General features: G+C 45.5%; 1 protein-coding gene across 1 annotated transcript in view; it reads left to right on the forward strand.

Annotated features, from left to right (window-relative positions):
- Positions 1-21602, forward strand: part of CPAMD8 (C3 and PZP like, alpha-2-macroglobulin domain containing 8) — a gene marked incomplete at its 5' end in the record, with an annotated part of 77585 nt that overhangs the window by 54443 nt on the left and 1540 nt on the right. The window contains 11 exons of the mRNA XM_019513183.1: positions 2930-3016; positions 4122-4258; positions 4699-4854; positions 5304-5366; positions 6840-7078; positions 10719-10806; positions 15719-15793; positions 16631-16736; positions 16821-16931; positions 17589-17801; positions 18217-18291. Of these exons, the coding sequence (XP_019368728.1) occupies positions 2930-3016; positions 4122-4258; positions 4699-4854; positions 5304-5366; positions 6840-7078; positions 10719-10806; positions 15719-15793; positions 16631-16736; positions 16821-16931; positions 17589-17801; positions 18217-18291 (1350 nt within the window). The remainder of the gene's footprint in view (positions 1-2929; positions 3017-4121; positions 4259-4698; positions 4855-5303; positions 5367-6839; positions 7079-10718; positions 10807-15718; positions 15794-16630; positions 16737-16820; positions 16932-17588; positions 17802-18216; positions 18292-21602) is intronic.

Below are 21602 nucleotides of genomic sequence, written 5' to 3' on the forward strand. Positions count from 1 at the left end.
GGAGATGCAGGAGCTAGTAATCCAGTTGGGATCGTTTCCCCCTACCTAATATAGGAAGAAAAAGCAGCAGTTGCTAAAGCCAAACACTTCTTGGAGTCCAACTTATATTCTGCAGAAGACCCCTACACCACAGCCCTGACTGCGTACGCCCTGACTCTGCTGCGCAGTCCTTCTGCTTCTGTGACCCTGAGGAAAATGAACAGCATGGCCATTATGCAAGGTACTATGCAACTGGGTGCCAATCTGAGTTGTCCCTAAATTAGCTTTTATAGGCTTACAAGGTTCTTTGGGTGAATCTGATATCTTTTATTAGACCAAATTAAATCGTTGGAAAAAAAAATTTAAGCAAGCTTTCGGGTTCAAAAACCCTTCGTCAGGCTGTGGAAGTTTCAGCAGTTGGTGTGTGCTCTTCCTGGATGGAATGAAAAGTAAAGCAGCCAGAGGCAGGACTGGTCTGCATGCAAGACAGGCAGTCAGTGGAGATGTAGATTGAGGAGTCAGTAGGTGAGAGACAGGCGCAGGGGGGTGTGGAGAAGGGGCACGAATAGTGGAGAGGTACTTGGGGACTCAGATGTCAGGCAGGTTATAAATTTATGCATCATAAATCCAATGTCTATATTTAGTCCATGATTTTTTGTGTCCAGTAGGGTGATGAAGTGGAGTTCATAGGCTCGTCTCTGGGAAGTGTTTTGTAAGTTTCCTTTGACGATTAGAACTGAGAGATTGGCAAGTGAGTGGTTTTCTTGTGAGAAATGTTCCCCCACAGGTCGTTGGATAGTATTTCTGTCTTTGATAGATTTCCAGCGTGCATTCATTCTGGTGTGCAGTTGTTGTTTGGTCTCTCCTGTGTATTTTCCATCGGGGAATTTGGTGCACTGGATATATTACATTTCTGGAGGTGCAGCTGTAAGATCCGGGAATGCTGATGGCTCTGTTGTGGGGTGTAGTAAATTGTGTGGGTGATGGAGATGTGTTGGCAGGTTTTGCATTTCTTGTCATGGCATGGTCTGGATCCATTGGGTGCTCTGGGCCTGAGGAAGTTTGCTTCTGGTGATGAGGTTAGCAAGGTTCGGTGCTTGTTTGAAGGCTAGGATGGGTAGCTCTGGGAAGATCTCTTTAAGAGTAGGGTCTCTTTCTAGTACGGGTTGCAGTTGGTTGAGGATTTTCCGTATGGGTTCGAGGAAGGGGTGATATGTTATAACCAGCAGTGTGTGATTTGTGGGGGCGTTTTCTTCTATACTGTAGCAGTTCTTCAAGTGGTATCCGGGTGGCTCTTCCAAACGTCTGATCTAGCGCTCTGGAGGAGTGTCCTTGTTGAGTGAAACCCTTTTTAAGATTGGTGAGGTGGCAATCCCGGGTGTTCTCCTCAGTGCAAATTTGGTGGTATTTGAGGGCTTGGCTGTATATCACAGCTTTTTTCATGTATTTAGCGTGATTGCTGGTTCTGTGCAGATATGTATGTTGGTCTGTGGGTTTCTTGTATAACGTGGTCTGTATTTTATCATTCTGGATACTGATCATTGTGTCTAAAAAGGAGATATTGGTGCTGGAGTGTTCAAGAGAAAGTCAGAAGGAGATTGGTGAATTTCTGATGAAACTCAACCCGAGATTGCAGGTTTTCAGTCCAAATGATGACAATGTCATCGATATATCTTAACTATAGCAAGTGTTTGATGGTGCAGTCCTTAAGAAGGCTTCTTCCAGCTGGCTTATAAACAGGTTGGCATACTGTGGGGCCATTTTGGTGCCCATAGCTGTGCCCATAATCTGGAGGAAGTGTTGGTTATTAAAAGTGAAATTGTGTGTGAGGATGGACTGTATAAGGTCAGTAATATCTCTGGGTCTGTACTCTGAGTTGTAATCTTGCTCCTGTAGATATGTAAGGCAGGCTTGGATGCCATCCTGGTGTGGGATGTTGGTATATAGGCTGGTAACGTCCACAGTGACTAGGAGCGTGTTGCTGGGAAGGTGGTCTATGTTTTGAAGTTTCCATAGAAACTCTGTAGTGTCTTGGACAAAACATGCTCTGTGGGTGACAAGCGGTTTTAGGATTGATTCAATGAAACCTAATATTTCCTCAGTTAGGGTCCCATGGTTGGAGATGATAGCTCTGCCAGGGTTCCCTTGTTTGTGGATTTTAGGGAGCATGTAAAGAGTCCCCTGGTTAGGTAGCTGGGGGGATCAGGGTCTGTAGTTTTTCTTGTAGTCCTGATGGAAATGATTTGACAGTTTTGTTGAGTTTCATGGTGAAAAGGGGAGTAGGATCTTCTTGTAGTTCTTTATAGTAGGCTTGGGACTTCTCAGGCCATGTACCCAATACAGGTCCAGCCAATCCAGGCACTAAGTTAACAGCCCTTGCCAACAAGCTTATGTGACTTGCAGTATCAGCCTGGGGAGGACAGATCTTACAGGAGAACTGGGAGTAGCTCTCCAGATTCTCAGGAGAAGGGACAGAGTCCTTAAGCTCCAGGCATGGGCTCAATTCTACTGTCAAGAGTGTGTTGATGTGAGTGGCTTTGCTGAGAGTAGTGTAATTGTGCCAGAGGCTTTGCAGTGGTACTCTATGACCCCTGCTGCTTTACTGTCAGTGCCCAAGGATCTAATCAGCTGAGTAGCACATCCAATTTTCTGATGGCTCATCGTAATTCAAAATCCAGCAATCCTTGAGCATTAGCCCCACCAGCACCTGGCCACTAATCTATCCTCACACATTGTTGCTGAGCACCAGCACTGGTGATCATGGTGTGCAACACAGAGGAATGAGCAGTCCCTGCACTGAGGAGGTTGCTGTCTAAATAGAGAAGTGGTGTTACCCAGGACATGGCTTGCCTTTAGATTAAATAAATGGTAAAATAAATTTTGATTCTCCTCCCATCCAGGGGCACTGCTCCAAGCAAGCTGTAATATCTTTACTCTTTTATCCTTCTAGATGGTTTTACACACTGGAGTTTAATGGGAACTCTGGCTACTGATGAAGATACGTTCATGGGATTTAACGACGGGCTTTCTCAGTCAGGTACCCCTGCTTGTAACTCAGTTGATGAAAAGCTAGGATTGTTCTCTGTTGTTTTTTACAGTACCAGTAGTGCAGGAGGTGCTTTCTAGATAGGGGTGAATGCAAAGTCCCTAACCCAAAGATTTCACATTGGGAGGGCAAAGAAAAGGATATGAGTTGTAATGAAAGGGCAGCAACCGCAGGGACAGTATGCAAGCATTTTTTAGTTCTATGGTTTGGGATGGACTTTGGTGTCCACCACATTATCCTCACATTTGTTTTGTAAATGCTTCATTGGGAAGGAGGGGAAGCCAAGGCAATTTTGGTCCCATAAAGGAAGTATGTTTTAGGGAGGCACTTTGAAGAATGATGGATAGTTAAGGAAAGGCTCCAGGATGAAAAGCCAGAAAGAAGGCGGCAGTAGGAACTGTGAACTGGGAGAAATGAGTGGCCAGGCATGTAGGGACTGGGGAGATGTAAAGGTGAATCACGTGAAAGAGAGTGTGAAGTCTCAGGAGATCCTGTCAGGCAAAAGCCATATGTTGTGGGAAGTCAAATATACTTAATTGTACAGTAACAGCTCTTTGGTTTAGAATTTTTAAAGGAACCTGAGAGTTAAGGGTCCAGCTTATATTCATAGTTGATAGGAATGGGACATCTAATACCTGAAGGGGCTCTTTGAGTATCCCTGGCCTTAATAACCCCAGACTATAAATATGTAAATGCGTAAAAGTATGTGACAGAGTCAATTGGCTGGGACAACAAAGACCAGGATTTTGTATGAAAAGCTCCAAGAGGCAAAAGTTGATTATATTATTCAGGTGGCATGTTAGACAAAAAGGGGCAGGAGAAAATTGCACAGAGCTTGAAGTGGAGCAGGAGGGGTTGCATCCTGGTCACGAGCCAGGGAAGAGATTTAACTGGAAGCTAACTCATGAGGTATGTTCAGAAAATGTTGCATTCAGTCTGGGTGCAGAGGTTTATCACCACTTCGTTTTTCCTTTCTTGTCTTGGCCTCTCCAGACCCTAAAGAATTTTTTAGCTTGTGAATTTGCAGAAAGGTGCTTCCTGATTTCCAGCCCAGGTTTCCAGCTCTAGCTGGGGGATTGACTGTTTTCCCTTTCAGTTGTGTCTGCAGAGGTGGAAATGACAGCCTATGCACTGCTGACATATACACTCTTAGGAGATGTGGCCTCTGCACTTCCAGTGGTTAAATGGCTGTCGCAGCAGAGAAATGCCTTGGGAGGATTCTCATCCACTCAGGTGAGTTGCCATAAGGTTGTGCAACTTCAGCACAGTTGCAGATTCCAGTGTAAATTGGTCAGTGTTGGGTTTCTCTCTGGAACTACCTAGCTAGGGTCATATGAGCCCAGTATTCATTTCTGCCCAGGGCAGGGGGTCAGACTTGTTGATGTGCTCAGGTCCCCTCTGACCCTACATCTATGAAGCTATTTGGAAATTATGCTGTATTCTGGGAGATAGATCACCTTACAATGCTCTGCCACCTCTGGGGTGAGCAGCATGGAGTGAACTGTCTTTTTCACACCAAGGGTTTCAGGGAAAAGGAAACCAGAGTGAAAAGATCCATTTACTATTGAACAAGTGAGGAATAAACTGCTGCTGCCAGAAGCTGCCAACTGTGTAACCTGCTGCTAATCCCTAAGTTGGTTCTTCACTGACTCTGACCTCTCCTTCAACCCTAGGATACATGTGTAGCCCTGCAGGCTCTGGCTGAATATGCCATTCTTTCTTATGTTGGAGGAGTAAACCTTACCATTTCCCTGGCTTCCACTAATTTAGACTATCAAGAGACATTTGAGCTTAACAAGATGAATAAGAAAGTCCTTCAGACAGCTGTGGTGAGTGAGCACTTGTGCAAATGCCATTTTTCTTGTTTTAATATTTACCAGTTTCCCCAAGCAACCTGATATTGAATTCTGCACCGTAACTCAGATTGTGTCAGGGAAGGGGGAAGAAATGGGCTGGACATTTTGAAACCTCAGGACTTTCTGGGTTCTTCCACTTGAGCCTAATAGGAGAACTGGCAAATACTTACAGTGATGAGAACACTCTGTCATAATTGATTCCTGATGTTTGGTTTGGGACTCCTATAATCTGCTACTTGTATTAAATACAGGAACCGAGAAAGATTTAGCTCTTTTTGCTTATCATTCTAGTTTATAGGTGCTGTTTTAAAAGCTTTCTCATGCAGAGGATAAAAATGAAACTGAATGGGGTTAATTTCCACACTTCGTAGTTGTGTTTTCCCCATGTCTTACCTGTGAATTCTTCTGTGCCTACTCCCCAGATCCCCAGCATTCCCACAGGGCTGTTTGTGAGTGCCAAGGGTGAAGGCTGCTGTCTGATGCAGGTAAGGGCACTGCAGACTGTGTAAAGCTGCTTGGAAGGTGACCTTTGAACAGATAAGACAATTTGTGAGCTATTCCTTTAAGTCCAGTCTCTTTCTACAAAAAAACTCACTGGTGTTGGGAGGAATTGCCTTTTAGATTTTTCCCAGATGAATTCTCTTATCTCCTAAGTTTTTGCTTTATCAGCTTCCAAAATATCTGAAGGAGGTTGATACGTTAGGTGTAACTAGAATTCATCAGGGAAATATTAGAAAGTGAATATTTAAACCGAATGTCAGGGAAGCTTCCTTGGGCTGAGGAATAGCCATTTAAGAGGGTCTCCTTGGCATTATTCCCATCACTTGGGATTTTTTAGACTGAGCAATGTGCACTAGTCAGTTTTGCATTGGAGGGGGATGTGCTGGATAGGACTGGAGGCTTCCCCATCTCACAGTTCTGATACCCACAAACATTAATCCCTTGCAGAAATTCACCTTGTTACTACTGCAAAAAATATACTTCTGCATCCAAAGAAAAGTTCTGCTTCTTTCCAGAGCAGCCCGCAGGCCTGATACTGGGTAACATCCACGTTAGTATATGCTTGGCAGGTGGAATGTCCTTGTGAGAAGTGGGATGGCTGAGGGCAAGATCCAGCTAGTAAATTGCTCCAGGTGCCCCACAAAAATGTGTCTTTAAAGTTAGTACTGAATTCTGTCATTCCAGTGGCACGGGAGTTAGAGAATCATAGTCAGGACTGCATGCAAATGACAGCCAAAATGTCATCCTTGGAAGGTGACAAGCTCTGGCCTTCGTGTCTTGAAGATCCTGTCCCTCTTCAATGAGCCTCTTTCATCATATATCCGTTGGCCTTGTGCCAGCCCCATATAGTCATGTGCACTGAACACTTGTATATGTTTTGTAAGTACCAGTTAAAGAGGCTGAAAAAGTGATACTGAACTTTAATTTTAAAAGCTTGTCAACAAAATTGGCTCTATGTTCTTTTTGCTTGACAAGTACTAACAGTTTCCTCCTGTTTAGTTATCCTGAAAGTATTTACATATTTTATTCATAATATAGGAATCTGCAAATCATTTATGCTCATATTTTAATGTTATACCAGGGCCTTTCTCTCCCACCTACTCCCAGTTACTGGGCACAATCTGTCATTGGTTCAACTCCATGGGAGTTAACACAGTTGCACCAGAGCAAAACCAGTGTGAGGTTTTCCCTCTGCTCAAATATCTGTGAAGCCTTCCTTGCCCTCGTGTTTGCACATGTCTTTCTCTGAGCATCTGGTCCCTGCTCTTGTCTTCCCAAGGAGTTATCTAGTGATGCTGCCAAGTCTAAATAATGCTTTTTCTTTCTTTCTTTCTTTCTTTCTTTCTTTCTTTCTTTCTTTCTTTCTTTCTTTCTTTCTTTCTTTCTTTCTTTCTTTCTTTCATTTTGTAACCAGTGGTGCTAACACCAATCCTCCATTTTCCCCTTTTCTACTATAGATTGATGTCACATACAATGTACCTGACCCCGTTGCTAAACCAGCTTTTCAGCTCCTGGTTAACCTGAAAGAGCCCAAGTCAGAACGTCACCAGCAAGCTCAGCACCCCCTGCAGCCTCTCTCTCCAGAGGAGAATCGCTCTGAATCCTCCCACAGGGAACGGGCTTTGGTGGATGACGATGACCCAGCTTCTGATCAGGATCACCAGGAGTACAAAGTGATCCTAGAGACATGCACTAGGTAAGAAGCCCTTTATTCCTTCAGTGTGTGTGGGTCTGATAGGCTGGCTAGTTTTGTTAGCCATTGCAGATGGCTTGCAGGTGTTTTTCTAATGAAAATTGCAGCCCTTCCCTATATGTGTGTGTACATGTTTAGTGGGGCTATAACGTATAAATAAGGGGCACATGCTAATGTGTTTCTTCCTGTATTATCTGTGCATTAGATGAGGTGAGGCAGACCAGGGCTTATTTGCTCTGGCCAGTAGGTCTCACTCACTGTGTTTAGGTGATGAAGTTGGGATAACAGATGAAATATTTCTGACTAGATACATGTTAGTGTGTAGTAAATGTCAAGAGTCAGAGGTGGAGATCCACAGAAAGAATTTTATTATGGATCAGGTCGCTATATAATCTAAATGGTTGCAGTGGGTCAGAGTTCTGAAGTTTTTCACCTGTTTTTAAAATGGTCTTTCCTCTCACTTTGCTCCTTTGGAGCTGAAATTGTGCTTTCTCCCCTAAACTCCTTTCTCTGCAGCATACATGCATGCTGACTTGTCTTTTTGCCCTCTCTGGGAAAGCAGACTGTGCCCACCTCAGGCTCTGCCCTGCAGTTCAAAGCAGTGAGTGCAGCCTGTGTAGATAAACCCGATCCAGCTTTAAGCTATACAGGCTACGCTCACTCCTTTGCACCACAGCTCAGACAGACCCACAGGGGTGGGCACAGCCTGCCCTAATGGACAGTATAAAAAACAATTGATGTTTACAGAAACAGCCATGCAAGTGCAGCAATACAGACATCTTCCACTAAGTACTTAGTGTGCTTGGTGGCCTTGTGCAGCTATGCTGCTACCCTGTACTGGAGGTGGCTGATGTATAACCCACTTGAGCATGCCTGTAAGAACTACAACCATGCTTTTGGACTGCACGTGGTCGTGCACAAGTGTTTTGGCTGCTGGATTAATCTTTTTAGCTGTGAAGCATGTTGTGAGAGGGAAAGCCTTGCACAAGGAGTTTACAAGTTGCTGCATGGAAAGGTAGTGATATTTTGGATCTACCAGCTCTGGCTAAGACTTTATGTCTTTGTCTCATCCAAAACCTGAAGAAAACAAATTAACCTTCTCAGTTACATCAGGTGAAAAAGGAAAAGTTTGAGAACATTTTCCAGGGCTAAATTAGTGAGAGATTCTTTAGAAACCTAAAGGAGTTAGGTAATCCCAATTAGGTAATTCTATACTAAACATGGCCATGGTTCTATAAATATTATTGACTCAACTTTAATTTAATGTTTGTTTGAGTTGCTTAGGCTCATTCATTGAGTTTTGGATACCAAAACCCTAACAAAAGATGCTGGTTGCTAGGGTATCCGTTTGGAATCTCATTCCCGGAATGGCTGTGTAGTTGCTATGGTAATGGTGCAGCCTTTGAGGTTATTTAGTTGACGTGTTCCCCAGAGCCCGTTGTTTATCTGCTTGTTTCTTATTAAAAAAAATTTAAAAATTAATTGGAAAAAGCAATCTGGCTTGATACCAAAGCTCAGTGATTTTTTTTCAGCCCCAGTGTTTTGTATGAGGGCTTCCACCTTTATCCCTGTTTTCTAGATGAGGAAACTGGGGCATGGGCAGAGGAAGCAGTTTGTCCTTCATCCTGCACTGAGTGGTGGGGACCGGAGTAGGACCTGGCTCCCCTGACTGTGATCCTGGACCTTGCACTTCAGTGTCCTGCAGCCTGCCATGTGCTAGGCAGTAGAGGCCACAGAACTGTCAGCCCTAACACCAAGCAGCTGCCAGGCCCAGGGAGCAGTGGCTCAGAGCTGGCCATGGAAGATGATAAGCCCTATACTTCCCTGCTTGTGGCCACCTCCTCCCCGCCAAATGAACTAAAACTGCTTGAGTGGCTTCAGGCAAAGATGGGACCCTGTTGCCTTTGTTACTTCTGTGAGCGCTTCTTTTTCCCACTCTCTCTTGGCTGCACTGCCAGTAGCCTGGGTGCCTTTGAAGGGCAAAGGCCTGTGGAGTCCTCAGGTCTGGCCTCACACAGGTTTGCGTTTCTCAGGCCTGGGTGATTCCTCACCTCTAGCAATAAAAGCAGGGGAAGGGCCAACAACTCAACATGGCTCCTCCCCTGCAGCAGTTTGTTAGAGACCTTGAAAACTGTGTGTTCACTTGTATACAGCCAAAGGACCTTGGTCTAGTTCATGGCTCAGGTTTCATTCCTTCTGCCACTTTGCCTTCTTGACAGTGTCCAAGCTGTGGCAGGAGGTGAGTGGCAGAGACAACATTTTTCAGGCTCAGTTAAAGAAATTAGCACCTTTGCCACGGCACTGGTATGTTACCAGATTAAGTTGCCCCAGTGCCAGCACCACTGTGCACCTACCTGTGTACCACATCCACATGAGAGGGGTTTGCACTGATCTAGATATATCTGCATAATTATCTGGGTGTCGGGTTCTTAGACACAGAAAGCACACGCGTCTCAGAGGGGCAGGTTCATAAGGTTCTGTCCATCCCTTGAAGATGCCTCTCAGGAGGGCACCCTGCATCAACACAACATTTTGGCTCTTGTCTTCTAAACTTCTGCCATGGGTCTTTCTAGAGCAAGGACAGAAATTTGAGAAGAAGCCCAATCTGAGGAGATTGAAGCCCTGCAAAGAAAGAAAAGCAAGTGAGAGCTGTCCTTCCCCTTCTCTCCAAGTGAAGATGTTGTTTAACTTCTTAGACCTCTCCTCCTGCAGAACTTAGAGCCAGCATATCTATAGGTAGTAAGCCGAATGCCTGAAAGCCTGGGTGACTTTGCAGAAGAGGGAAATTGTTCATTTGAAGGAGTCAGGTGTTCTCTTTGGGCAAGGGAGAAAGACTGTATGAACCTAGAGAAAAGAATGTGCGCTGCTGGAACAGAAAAAGCCACAGTCACCCAGGAGTTTGTTTGGGTTGAAGGCTTTGTCTGTACATGTATGATTCTGCCACCAGTGTTTCTGACAGCTGACAGCAGCTACTAGTGCCAAGCCAGCTGTTTATGCACATCAGTGGCTCTTGGTGGCTCTGCTGCTGCAGCTGTGTCAGGCAGGAGAGCACAAAGTGCACCTTGAGAAGGCCACAGCTGGTGAGAGGATGCTACAGTTGGCAGAAGGCATCAGAGTAGGCCCTAGTGTCTAAGGGCATGTTGTTTGGCTGTATAGAGATGCAGGGCAGCTGAGCTAGCTCTGTGACGTGTTCCATGGCATGTGCAGGCTAAAGCCACCAATACAGGCACTATTTCTTTTGTACCAGACAGCCACTATGGGGAAGCAGCAGCCACCTTCTCCCCCTAGGGACCATTTCCCTCTCATCTCCCTACTAATGAGTCCAGTAATTAGTCTCACCATGTCATGGAAGACTGCATTCCCCCTCCTCCTCTGTTGCCTCCACCTCCCTTTACCTTTGCCTACATGTCTGTTTTCTGTGGACTCTGCTTAGCTTTTGCCTAGTGAAAGCAGAAAGGAGCACTTATAAAGCTGAAGAGACTGGCTTTCAAGAGGTCCTTAAATTGGGACTTGCATCCTCGCTTGGATCCTGTGCATAACTTTCCTTTGAATGCTTGTGTCTTAGCTGTGCTCCCTCTCACCTGTGCCATGGAAGGTTAACTTGGATCCTAAACTTGTTCTCTCTCTCATGCCCCTGGGGAAGGTGGCTGCACTCTGGATCCTCAAACATGGCCGTCCTGGAGGTGCCCTTGTTCTCGGGGTTCCGGGCAGATATGGAGAGTCTGGAGCAGGTAAGATTTTTCAATGAGTGTAGAGCATGCTGCAGTTTGGGGCCAGCCTTTGCTCTGTTGTTAGCAGGGATTCCCTCTGAAGAGCCCAGGAGGTAAATGCCGTCCATCATTTGTTAGAAGATTGTCTGAAAAGATGCAATCAAAATTGGGGACAGGGAAATTTCACTTGTCAAAACATATGTATTTGAAAAGGGTAAACAGATGTTCTAAGTAAGATTAACAAATTTACCTAACACAGCCAAATAAAGGTTATTGCTGTGTACAGCTCACAGTAATTAAATGAGACCCATTTGGAAATGCTGAAGTGAAAATGTGGTCTAACAGGAGCTGTTTATGGCTTCTTAGTGGGCTGTATTATCTCCAACATCTGGATTCGATTTCATTGGAGGCTGTGTGTCTTGGAATTTTTTGCCTTTTTTTTTTCTGGGAGAACATCGTGTTTATTGCAAGCCAAACTGAGGTGGACAGAATGTGCCTCTTACCCGGCCAGCCCTCTAGGGGGGATGAACTGCAACCTTCAGCTTCTCTTTAGGCTTTGCAGCAGTATATATAGTGTCTGCACTGACTTTGATATTACAGATAAAATTCTTAGGGACACTGGAGAGAGAAAAGGAACTAGCGTGCCATCGCTGACAGTCGGCCAAGAGGTAATCTGGACTTGCTGTGCCCAGCAAACCTCTTCTTTTAAGAGCCTTGGTTCATAATGCAGGGAGAAAAAGATGTGCATTTACCTCAAGTCAGCTAACTCTCGGGAAAGTCATTGTGAAGACAAGGCAGCTTAACTTGACTTTACTGATACCTGTGAAGACTACAGACTCTCTTGTCTTCACAAGTATTTTACCTTGAATGAACTAACTCGAATGAGAATACAGTTACCCCATGTGAGGATACGGCCAGTATGTGCCTCTTAGAGTCCCACAGTCTGAGCCAATGAAGCAAATGATACATGCACTAGTATCTGAGACTAAAATTTAACCCTGGTTGTTACATTACAGTGTGTATATTTGAAAAGGATGTCCTCTTTCACTTACCCTACCGATCACAAAATTCCCTGTCCCCTTTGACTAGTGGCACAATTACAAATGCCTAACAGAGTAGGAAGTGCAGAAGAAACTGCCCCAAATTCAGAAGATCCTTGGAGTCCGTGTTCTCTGTCCCTGCCCATTTCCACAGATTGCAGAGCATGAGCGAGTGCTGTGCTTGCTGTCCATAGCTCATGGGAATGTGAGTGTTAGTATGAGGAAATATCAAAAATGCAAGTCCCCTCTACCACTGTGAAGAGAATAGGGAGGAAGTCCAATGCAGGACCTCTGCTGGGCCTGGTTTACATTTGCATCGTTTCCTGAAGTGCTGTAGTGACTCTTATTTATGTTGCTTTAGCACAAAATCTTTCTGAATGCTGATTCATATAAGCAGATGCAAAATGACATGAATGGAAAACTGGCTTTGGGTTGCTTTCACGACTTCTGATCTGTGAGCCAGAAGGATTGATGACAGCAGTGAAAAGATGAGCTCCTGCTGTTCGGCAGGAAAGGGGAGACTTACCACTGAGAGGAGGCTTACAGACAAATGGAGATGATACAAGATGTCAGGGAACTGTTAGGCTCATTCTCAGTGGAGAAGACCTGCCTCTGAGGTTTCCAAAATAGGGAGGGAATTGATTGTCAGCAAAGATAATTGTCTACATTGGTGAAGGGTCAAACACAAGAAGAAAGATAGGTGCTCTCCTCTGTTAGAATCTCTCAGTGGCACTAAATATGTGGAATGTGTTACTGGGCAGGGCAACTGAAAAAAGGGTGTAAAGCATTCTGAGGCAGAGGTGTCAGGGGCTCCTTATATTCCTAAAATGGGCAGATGTGGTCAGAGCAGTGGGTGCTCTTAGCACCTTCACCAGCTAGCTCTGGGCCTGGCTCAGCTGGTGCTGGGTGAATAGGCTCTGTGCTAGGCCTCAAACCACAACATTAGTGTGTGCTTTTAGGACAGGACTTTTCTGTGGGTTTTGATGCTGACATGTTCTGGGGACTGCAGGGAGTTGTGATCTGGTGAGGCTTATGTGTTTGTGCCAGCCAGATAGCTGTCTAATATGTGAACGGATAGAATTATGGCTTATTCCACAGGCATCTACAGCCCATTAAAGGGTTTTAAAGTGGACAACCTTATTTCAGGCCTACTTAGAGCAAAGAGCTGTGGCACAAAGCAGTTTCACTTCAGTGCAGAAGGTCAGCATGCACCACACCTATTCACCCCAGAAGTCCACAAGAACTGGTGGTTTCCTCTGGCCCTGTTTTCAGAGGTGAACTTCACTCGTTCTGAGTAGCGGCAGAACTGACAGGCAGCAATGACCCAGCTGGATGCGCACCAATCTAGAAGTCTAGAAGTCATTGAATTTTGCCCAGCACAATGTTAGGCACAGCTTACCCTTTTTCTGTTGCTGAGCACTATCTGTACTATCTCTCTCAGCAAGTCTACTTGTACAGTGAGTTTGCACACTTCCTGCTGTGGTTCACGGGTACTCAGGAGCTGGTCCAGAGTCCACCGGGCTGCATATTCTACAGCCAGAGCCCTCCCTCCATCCCCCAGAACAAGGCTGCTCCATTGTGGTTCAGTGCTGAGTGGGTCTGCAGGGCCACAGCCAAGTCCTTTCCCTTGGTGATAATGGGAGCCATACAGCTCTGCTCTGGAGATATCCTTATTTGTGAAGGGCTGAGGCCCAGACTTCTATTCTGCAAGCACAATTGGCACCTACAAAAATGAACCACAGATGCAGGTCGCAAATGTACGAGCACTTGGAGGAGCAATTGCAGACATCTGCCTTCAAAAACGAAGCCACCCCTTTAGACAGATCACTCCAGTGGTGCCTCAGGTTAAGCGGCTCGATTACTAGAGAGCCAAGCCCTGGTGTTCACACTGCTGCATTTCCTTGCTGTCCTGTCCTTTTTCCCTATGTTGGGGAGGGGGTGGCCTGAGTTATAAATCAGGTTTCCTTGCTTGTTGCTTGCCCTCACAAGGGAGTACTGTGCACAGAAGGATTCGCGTGCGGCTCCAGGGACGAGGATGGTTAATGAAGACTCTGTTGCCCGCTGACGGCAGCCCCCTGCCTGTGCAACCACAAATCCTCCTAATAATGCTGGGTGTCGACAAGGTCAGGAGGTCACCGCAGGCTGGTATACATCAAGCTTCACTAGAAAAATGCAACTTTAGCTGAGCAGAGCATTTCCCGGTGGCGCCAGGCTCTCTGAGCCCTCGTAAAATGGCTGTCTGCAGCCATCCACTGCAGAGTAATAACCACCACCACCAGGCTTCTAAAATTATAAGAACAAATTAAATTGGCCCTTTCCACATTGTGTGGGATTTAAACACATGCTCCTTTGCTTGTTATAGTAATAGCAGGAGGCTGTGTACAGGGTTTTACAGCTGTGAGCAGCACACTGAAGAAATTCACAGCTAAAAGTTGCTGGTAGCAGGTTTCGGTGAATGTCAATGTATATGTTTTAGCCCCACATTGTACCTCCTAAAAGAATTAAACACCTTGCCCTCCCTTCTCCTGCGGCAGTAATCCTGTGATCCCAAAGCACAAATGGAATGATACTACAAATAGGTCAAATCACATAAGTGGAGCAGAGGTGAGAATAAACCCTGAGCATTGTGACTTGTCAGGATTTCTCAGCCTCAAGGCACCCCTCATTAGACTCCAAGCATCCCTCAGAAAATGCCAGTTCTTGGTTTTCACTTCTTTTTTGACTACAGAAAAATAATAAAGCAATTCTCTATTGAAACTGAAATCTCTCAGTTTATCTTGTAAATCTTATTTGCACATCTAGTAGTACTAACGTTGCATGGCACCCTGCAGCACCCTTGAAAGGATCTCAAGGCACTCCAGGGTGCTGTGCCACCCTGGCTGAGAATCACTGTTCTCATACCTTGCTCTAGCATACTGGCTCATTAGTTCCTTCCTAGAGCTGTTCCTGATGAATGGTTCAGTAAGACAATAGACAAGTTATTTTTCTACTAAATCCTCTTGACCATTGCCCTTAAGGACAAGTCCTTCCTTTTACGTGACACAGGAAGTCAGCCCAGGTGATGTGGCACAGGGAATTTTCCCCAGGGCAATGGGCTAGATTTCACAAAACCAGCAGTCAGTATGGGGCGGACATGTAGGTCTTGCTCTGAAGCCCCTGGTGTGTATGGATTGTTGTGGTATGTGATGAATGTGTGGAAAGCATGTAGTTGTGCATAGCTGGCACAGCATATACTATGTTTTTGTTGTTCCAGAGAGGAAATGCAAGTTGTGGGGCTTGGCTTGACCCCATTTTCCGAAAAGGAGGATGCTGAGGGCTCTTTCAAGTGGCTGCTCTTTTCAAATGCAGGGATTAATTTTCTTGGCAGAACAATGTTTTGGGTTTTTGAGCTGGCAGCAGTGGGAGAGGGGTGCCTTTAATGCTCAGTATTATCCAGCAGGATAGTTCCCTGGTGGAATGCAGGAGTGTAAACAAGAAGCTTCAATCTAGCAAGTGTTTTGGGGTCTCTGGGGTCTTGATTGAATTTTGGGACTGAAAATAATCTGGGCACTACTCAATTAGATTGTGGATGAGATGTCCAACAAGTTCCAAAGGGATAAGCGCGCCCCTTGGGGCTGGGAAGCAAACCATAGCACTATGTTTCTCAGGACATTCCACACCGCAGACAGTGGCTTGTGCAGCAAAGAAGCACAAACTTAATTTCCTCCTCATTTGTCTGGAAGGGTCTTTGACCCTTGTTCTGCCACCTTCAATTCTTCATCCTCAAAGGTCATTTCCCAGCAGAGATGAGTTTTCTTTAGGATTTAAGCCGCCTTTTTCTAAGCCTTTAGAAATCTTTGCTTTTTGATGACTGCAAAAATGAGATGAAGCTGAACCTGTTCATTTCTTTCCAGTTATTAATGAACAAGCAAATTGGATTAAAAAGATATGAAGTTGATGGAAGAAAAGTTCTCTTTTATTTTGATGAGGTAATAACTTTGTTTTCTATAGTTTTCTTGATTTTGAATGTGAGGATAAGAGCAAGAGGCAACTGGATTGTTGGACAGGCTTAAATGAACTGAAATGTTGCACATGAGGCTCTCTGTGGATGTTAATTGCCAGGCTTCAAGAGCCAGTGTGGGACTTCTAGGTGTTGGGCATACTTCTAGGAAAGACATGTGTGCACAAAGAATGCAGGTAGCTTCCTCCTGATCACACAGGAGCTCAGAACAGAACCCTGTTCTCTTGGCTCCAAGTGCTGGGCTGATACTTGTTGTTACCTAGCCTTAGCTGCAAGATGGTCTGATCCTGACTCACCAAGTACTAGGAGTATCAAAGTACTAGGAGAAAATGGTCCTTTACTCAAGAGATCCCTGTGTGATGTGCATTCTGAGGCAGATGTGCTGGCTGTGCAGGGCTAGCACATATCTAGGAGAAGGAACTGGCACCTCTTCTGTCACCTCTTCTAGCTCAACAGTGATGGAATCACTCATCAAGTCTCATTTGCAGAATAATTTATGGATGAGGCCGATATGCAAGCCCAGAGAGTATGGCATGGGTTTCATGTGCCTTTGTTTTGCTTTCATCCTGTCCCCAGTGCAGATGTGCCCTAAGGGTCCAGCTGAGCCCTGTGTATTCTACTGAGTTAGCTGGGCCCTTTTTTTAGCATTCTTTGGAAGCAGCTTAAATCCTGGAAGGCACTGTTGTTAGTGCAGGTATCTGTTGCACAATATTAAGTAATGAATGGTGTAGAGTAGCCAATTTACTCTGCTGATTTACAGAGCTGTGGTGTATGCTAAACTAGCACTCTTATGTCCTTCATACAGATTCCTAGCCAGTGCATGACCTGTGTAAAGTTTCAAGCCTTCAGAGAGTATATAGTTGGGAAAACAGCCCCTGTCCCCATCAAAGTGTATGATTACTATGAGCCAGGTAGGCTGCTTTCCTTTGGATCTTGCTAATCCAGAACCCTGTCTTTGTGGTTCTGAATAATTTGTCATTCTTGCTTCTCTGTAGCATTTGAAGCAACTCGTTTCTACAATGTGAGCGAAAACAGCCCCCTTGCTCGTGAGCTGTGTGATGGGCCAACATGCAATGAGGTGGAAAGTTCAGCTAGTCAGTGGGTTGGTAAGTCACAGCAAAGCCAAACTGGCTGTTTTTGGAAAGGACTCCAGAGAAGTGTGATTCAGGGATTGGGACCCAAAATTGACTGTTTCAGTATGGGCTTTATATCAGAGTCTTGAGACTACCAGGGTGGCAGCCTACAGAAGTCTGCGACACCATCAAATCAGTGACACAATTAGCTTGGTCTTCTGTCACTGATGGTGATTAGTTCTGGATACTGCAGAGGAGAGGTGCAAAGTATAATTGTGGAATAATCTACCCAAAGGGGATTGCTGCTTTGCATAGATGTTAAGTCTTTCTTTTTTATCTTGTTAAATTCTCAGCCTCAATAATAGTTTGAGAGTTCCACCACGTCATTGGGCGTTGTGTAGAAAGACAGATAAGTTTCACTGTCTGCCATGACAATAACCTTTTCCAGAGACAAGCGACTTTCTTATATCTTGTGTTGCCTAAGCTAGGGAGGGAAAGTTGTACCGTTCAGAGTTGGAGTCGGCTTCATTGTGGCTTATTTCAGAAACGCAGTTCTGTTCCCACAACTTCTTAAGCTCCTATTTTAAGAGTGGTAGGGAATTCTTACAAAAATGTGTATGAAACATAAGAAGAAAACAATAAAAATATCCTTTTTTCCATCTGCTTCTGATGTTCCCACTGCCCTTTCAGGTTTTGTTCACTCTGGGCCATGCAACAACATTTTCGGCTGCCTGGAAGATGAATATTTTGAGCAGTGTATGTGCTCTAGAGACTGTGGCTATGACGGGGAGCCAGTGTGTGGGTCTGACGGGCTGATGTATCAGAACCATTGCCAGATGGAGGTAGCATCCTGCAGGAATAATACAAGGATAGAACAAATTCCTGTGTCTCAGTGTTCTGCCTGTAAGTTGCTTATAGTTTCCTTTTTTGTTGTGTTAGCCAAAGTAGTGCATGTGACTTGGACAAGTACAGGATTCAAACTACAGTCTACAAAAGCAAAAGGGGGTAGCCTGTGCGGCAGCTCATGAGCTGTGATCTGGGCAATGCATTTGTCAGGAGCAGTTAGCTGCTCACTTTGCTGAGAGATCACAATTGGGCTCGTAGCTCTTAAGAATGAAATGTAAGAATTTCAGTGGTAACATTTGTCTCTCTCCAGAGTAATGTCTTGGATATAAATGAACCCGGTGAGATGTGGCCCCTAGTGTACTCTCAGTGTATTTTCATTGCAAGCAATGTGGCAGTGCATTGGACCACACTGGATGAAAGGTTTTGTAAAGGTTCTTTAACCCACGCTGTGGCAACTATCCTGTTTTTGCAGCCAAGAGTTTACCAGAAGAGAGGGAGAATCCTTTCCGCACAGTTGACCAGCCCAGTGTTCAGCAAACGCAAGCAGGTAATGATGTCTTTAGATTTACCCAAGACCCTTTTTCTCTGAGAAGGTTCAAGCTGGTGACTCTCAAAACTGTATACAAGTTTGAAACAGATTTGAGCAGAGGGACTGAAGTACTTGCTTTGAATTGTTCAAGAAGTACAGCTGTGCAACTTGCAGTTCTAAGTGGCATCAAGATGCTTGTAGGGAGGGGCAGTTGACTTCCAAGTCTAGGTTTCTGGGGGTTTCTCTTCAGCGGCTATCACTGAGGAGCAGGGCTGGCACTGACTGGGGAATTTCCCCTTGGAGATCAGATAGGTGCAGGGTGTCTTAGCAAATAAGTGACAACTAACTCCTTCTGGATGAACTAGAAAACTTGAGCTGAATGGAGTCTACCCTTAGATGTGATGTACAGTTCTTGAGATGGCTGCTCTGATCCTGGCTGAGTCTGCCTGGAGTGAAGGGCCCAAGTGAATGAAAGGTAAAAGAGCTGAGGAAGGAACCACTGCTTTGATTTGAATGAAGCAGGGAATCTGGCCGCTCATTTTATGTGCACTTTATGGGAATTTTTTTTCAAGATTCGTGAGTCAGGTTTGCAATACAAAATGGGTTACAATAAATCTCACCAGGAAGCAGTAAGGGGGTCAATAGGGTAGTTTGTTTCGCACCTTTTCTAGTAAATAAAATGAGACTGGATTCTTCCTGGCTGCTTTCCCCTCATTAATTCTCCCATGGCCTCCAGCTCTCCCAAGAAATCAGCAAAACAAATCCCTCTTCAGGGGGAGCAGTCTCTGGCAGCGGGCAGCCAGAGGCAAGCAGGCAGCAGCTGTGTTGCTCTCCCTCTTCCCTGTTCTCTGACCAACTTGCTGACATCCTGTGATCCCCTTTCTGGTTTCCTACCCTTGCTGACTCCGCAGAAGCTGATGAGTAGATCTTGAGATGGTAGGTGTTGTTTTGTTTGTTTCTTTGGGTGGCCCCTCTTTGGGGTCTTTGGACTGTTTCGGCGTGTGTTCTGCTCACCATCGCTCAGCGTGTTGTGGGTGTATAAATCAACTCCTTGCAATCGAGACTTTTGTATTCTTTTAAGCTATGTGTAAACCTGTCTTGCTTTGAATCTCTGGCTTTGATTTGTATCTGAATCCTTCAAAACAGTCACCTAAGGAAAACCCTCTGAAATATAAGTATGGACAGCCATATGCTCTGCTAACTATGGCAGTAGAGATGGGATTGACAGACACTTTTAGCTTTAATGTGTTGGGTTTCTTACTTTGGATGTCATGAATCAGTCCCCTGAACAATTGGATCATAGGGTCTCCTAGTACTTTGTCATCCAACAGCAGTAAGAAGCAGGCAACCTCCAGGCTAGCAGATGCTCTTCCATGCTGAGCTGCCTGAGCAGCCCTAATAATGAACATTTTTTTTCAATCAAATTGGCTAAATCCTGCCTCAGGAGGAGTGCACAGCATGTGATTCTCCCTAATCCTCTGGACTCTTCTCAAGGCATCCACATGGTAAAGGAATCCAAGTTTAACAAGTCAGTGAATCCCTTCTTACGCACGGGTCCCATCAGGTCTCATTGGCTCGTTAGCTTCAAAGCATGTGATTGGTTTGAGTCAGTTCAGGTGCTCTGAGTTGCTAGTGAAAGCTCAGATAAGCCATATCTAAAGCTGTGATTTCCTAAAAGGGTGAAAAACTCCAGGAGCCAAGTCAAGTTTAGGGTAGAGGGGAGAGATGGGGTGAATGGACTCAATGTGTTAATCTCTAGGAAGTGCCTTTTTCTCACAGAGTCTTGTGGTGGTTATATTGTCTGCAGTCCCTGTGAATTTGCTCTGACTTGCGTGGGTTCTGTTTGGTCTGATGGATGCTTTCATTGTCGGCCCTTGGCTGTGTTAGACAACTGCGGTGGAAACAGCGAGACAGCTCCCCTTACCAAGCAGAGTGTGGGGCTGTGCAGTGCAGCTGGGTTCACTCCTGCAAGCACAGCCCTGTTCGATGCAGGAGGACGGCTGCAGTGAGTACCATTACTCGCAGGAATGGCAGTGAGCAGGGTCATCTCCTAATAAGGCCTGGGGTGCATGACCCTAGGTTAGTAGTATGTAGCTCTGAGAAACCTGGGGGCTGTGCCACATCTTTGACAGTAGCTGTTCCAATCTCTGGGGCTGGTGATGGAGACTTGAGGGGCCTGGGGTCCGTATCACATTTGTTTTAGAGGAGTGTGTTTTCAGGCTGATGCTGTGAATGGGAAGGTTGTCTCTGTCCCTTTGAGGTTTCGGCAGTGCTGGAGAAAACCCATATGTTGGAGAGGCTGCAGAGATTCATTGGGGTGGGAACTGGGAGCAGCATTTGCATTTGGATTGCCTTCCACACCTCCTCTTCCCTCTTGGGAAACTGCTGCCAAATTGGATGTTGGGAGCAAAATCTAAATGGGCCACAAGTGTCCGGCATGACCCTGCAGTCTGCTGGTGCTGCATCTCATTCCTCCGGCCTTTGTGGCTGCTGTTTAAATTGTCAGGTCCTTTCAAAGCACACTAATGCTCTGTGAAACAGCCCAAAGCCTTCTGTGCCCCAGGTGCTGAATGCACTGCTTCCTGCCCAGCTCCAAAGCTCAGAGTTGAACCTACCACCTCTCCCTCCCTCCCTCCCTCCCATAGGGCCACACCACAACACCAGCCGGCTGTAACATTCTTTCCAGGAGCAGTGCTCCTCAGGATGGATTGGATTGGCAGTGGGCCACTTTTCCTTTCATCCCTTCAGTGTTCAGCAAATATTGGCCAGGGCACAAGCATTTGAAGACAGGGTGCGGTTTGTGTGTAACAGGAAACGCCAACCTTTCATCTTCATTTGGAGTTGAAAGTTGCATTCCTCAAAGGAGCGAAGTCTGTGATCTTGGTCCTGTCCCTGGTGGATGGCAATCATCCAGCCATAGAACAACCTTATAGCCTGGCAAGTTCCCTTGGAGAGGAGGCCAAGGAGGAGTGAATGTGGAGACTGAATCTCCTGTCGGGAAAGTGGTCCCTTGCTATACGGCTGAACCTGCTGCTGGAGGGGTGTGGAAGGCAACAGGGAAAGGGGCCTTCAGGATTTTTATTTCTGGAGAACAAACATTTTCAAAGGCTTTGGAGAGAGTTCGCTGTAAATAAAGCAAATATTACAGTGAGACTTTTCCTCCCCAAAGCAAGTAAAGGAAAGAACAGTTTGCTTGGGCGTGGATTGGAATAGTTGCACAGATGGAGCCAGTAGGGGGAAAAGGCAGCTTCGTTCAAACTGCAACAGAAAGGAGCTGTTTGTATCCAAAGGATGTTCCCACTGTCTTCCATACACTCTGGACCCAGTGC

Source organism: Gavialis gangeticus, unplaced genomic scaffold, assembly GCF_001723915.1.
Source record: "Gavialis gangeticus isolate Ggan-Ray unplaced genomic scaffold, GavGan_comp1, whole genome shotgun sequence".
Classification (NCBI taxonomy): Eukaryota; Metazoa; Chordata; order Crocodylia; family Gavialidae; genus Gavialis; species Gavialis gangeticus.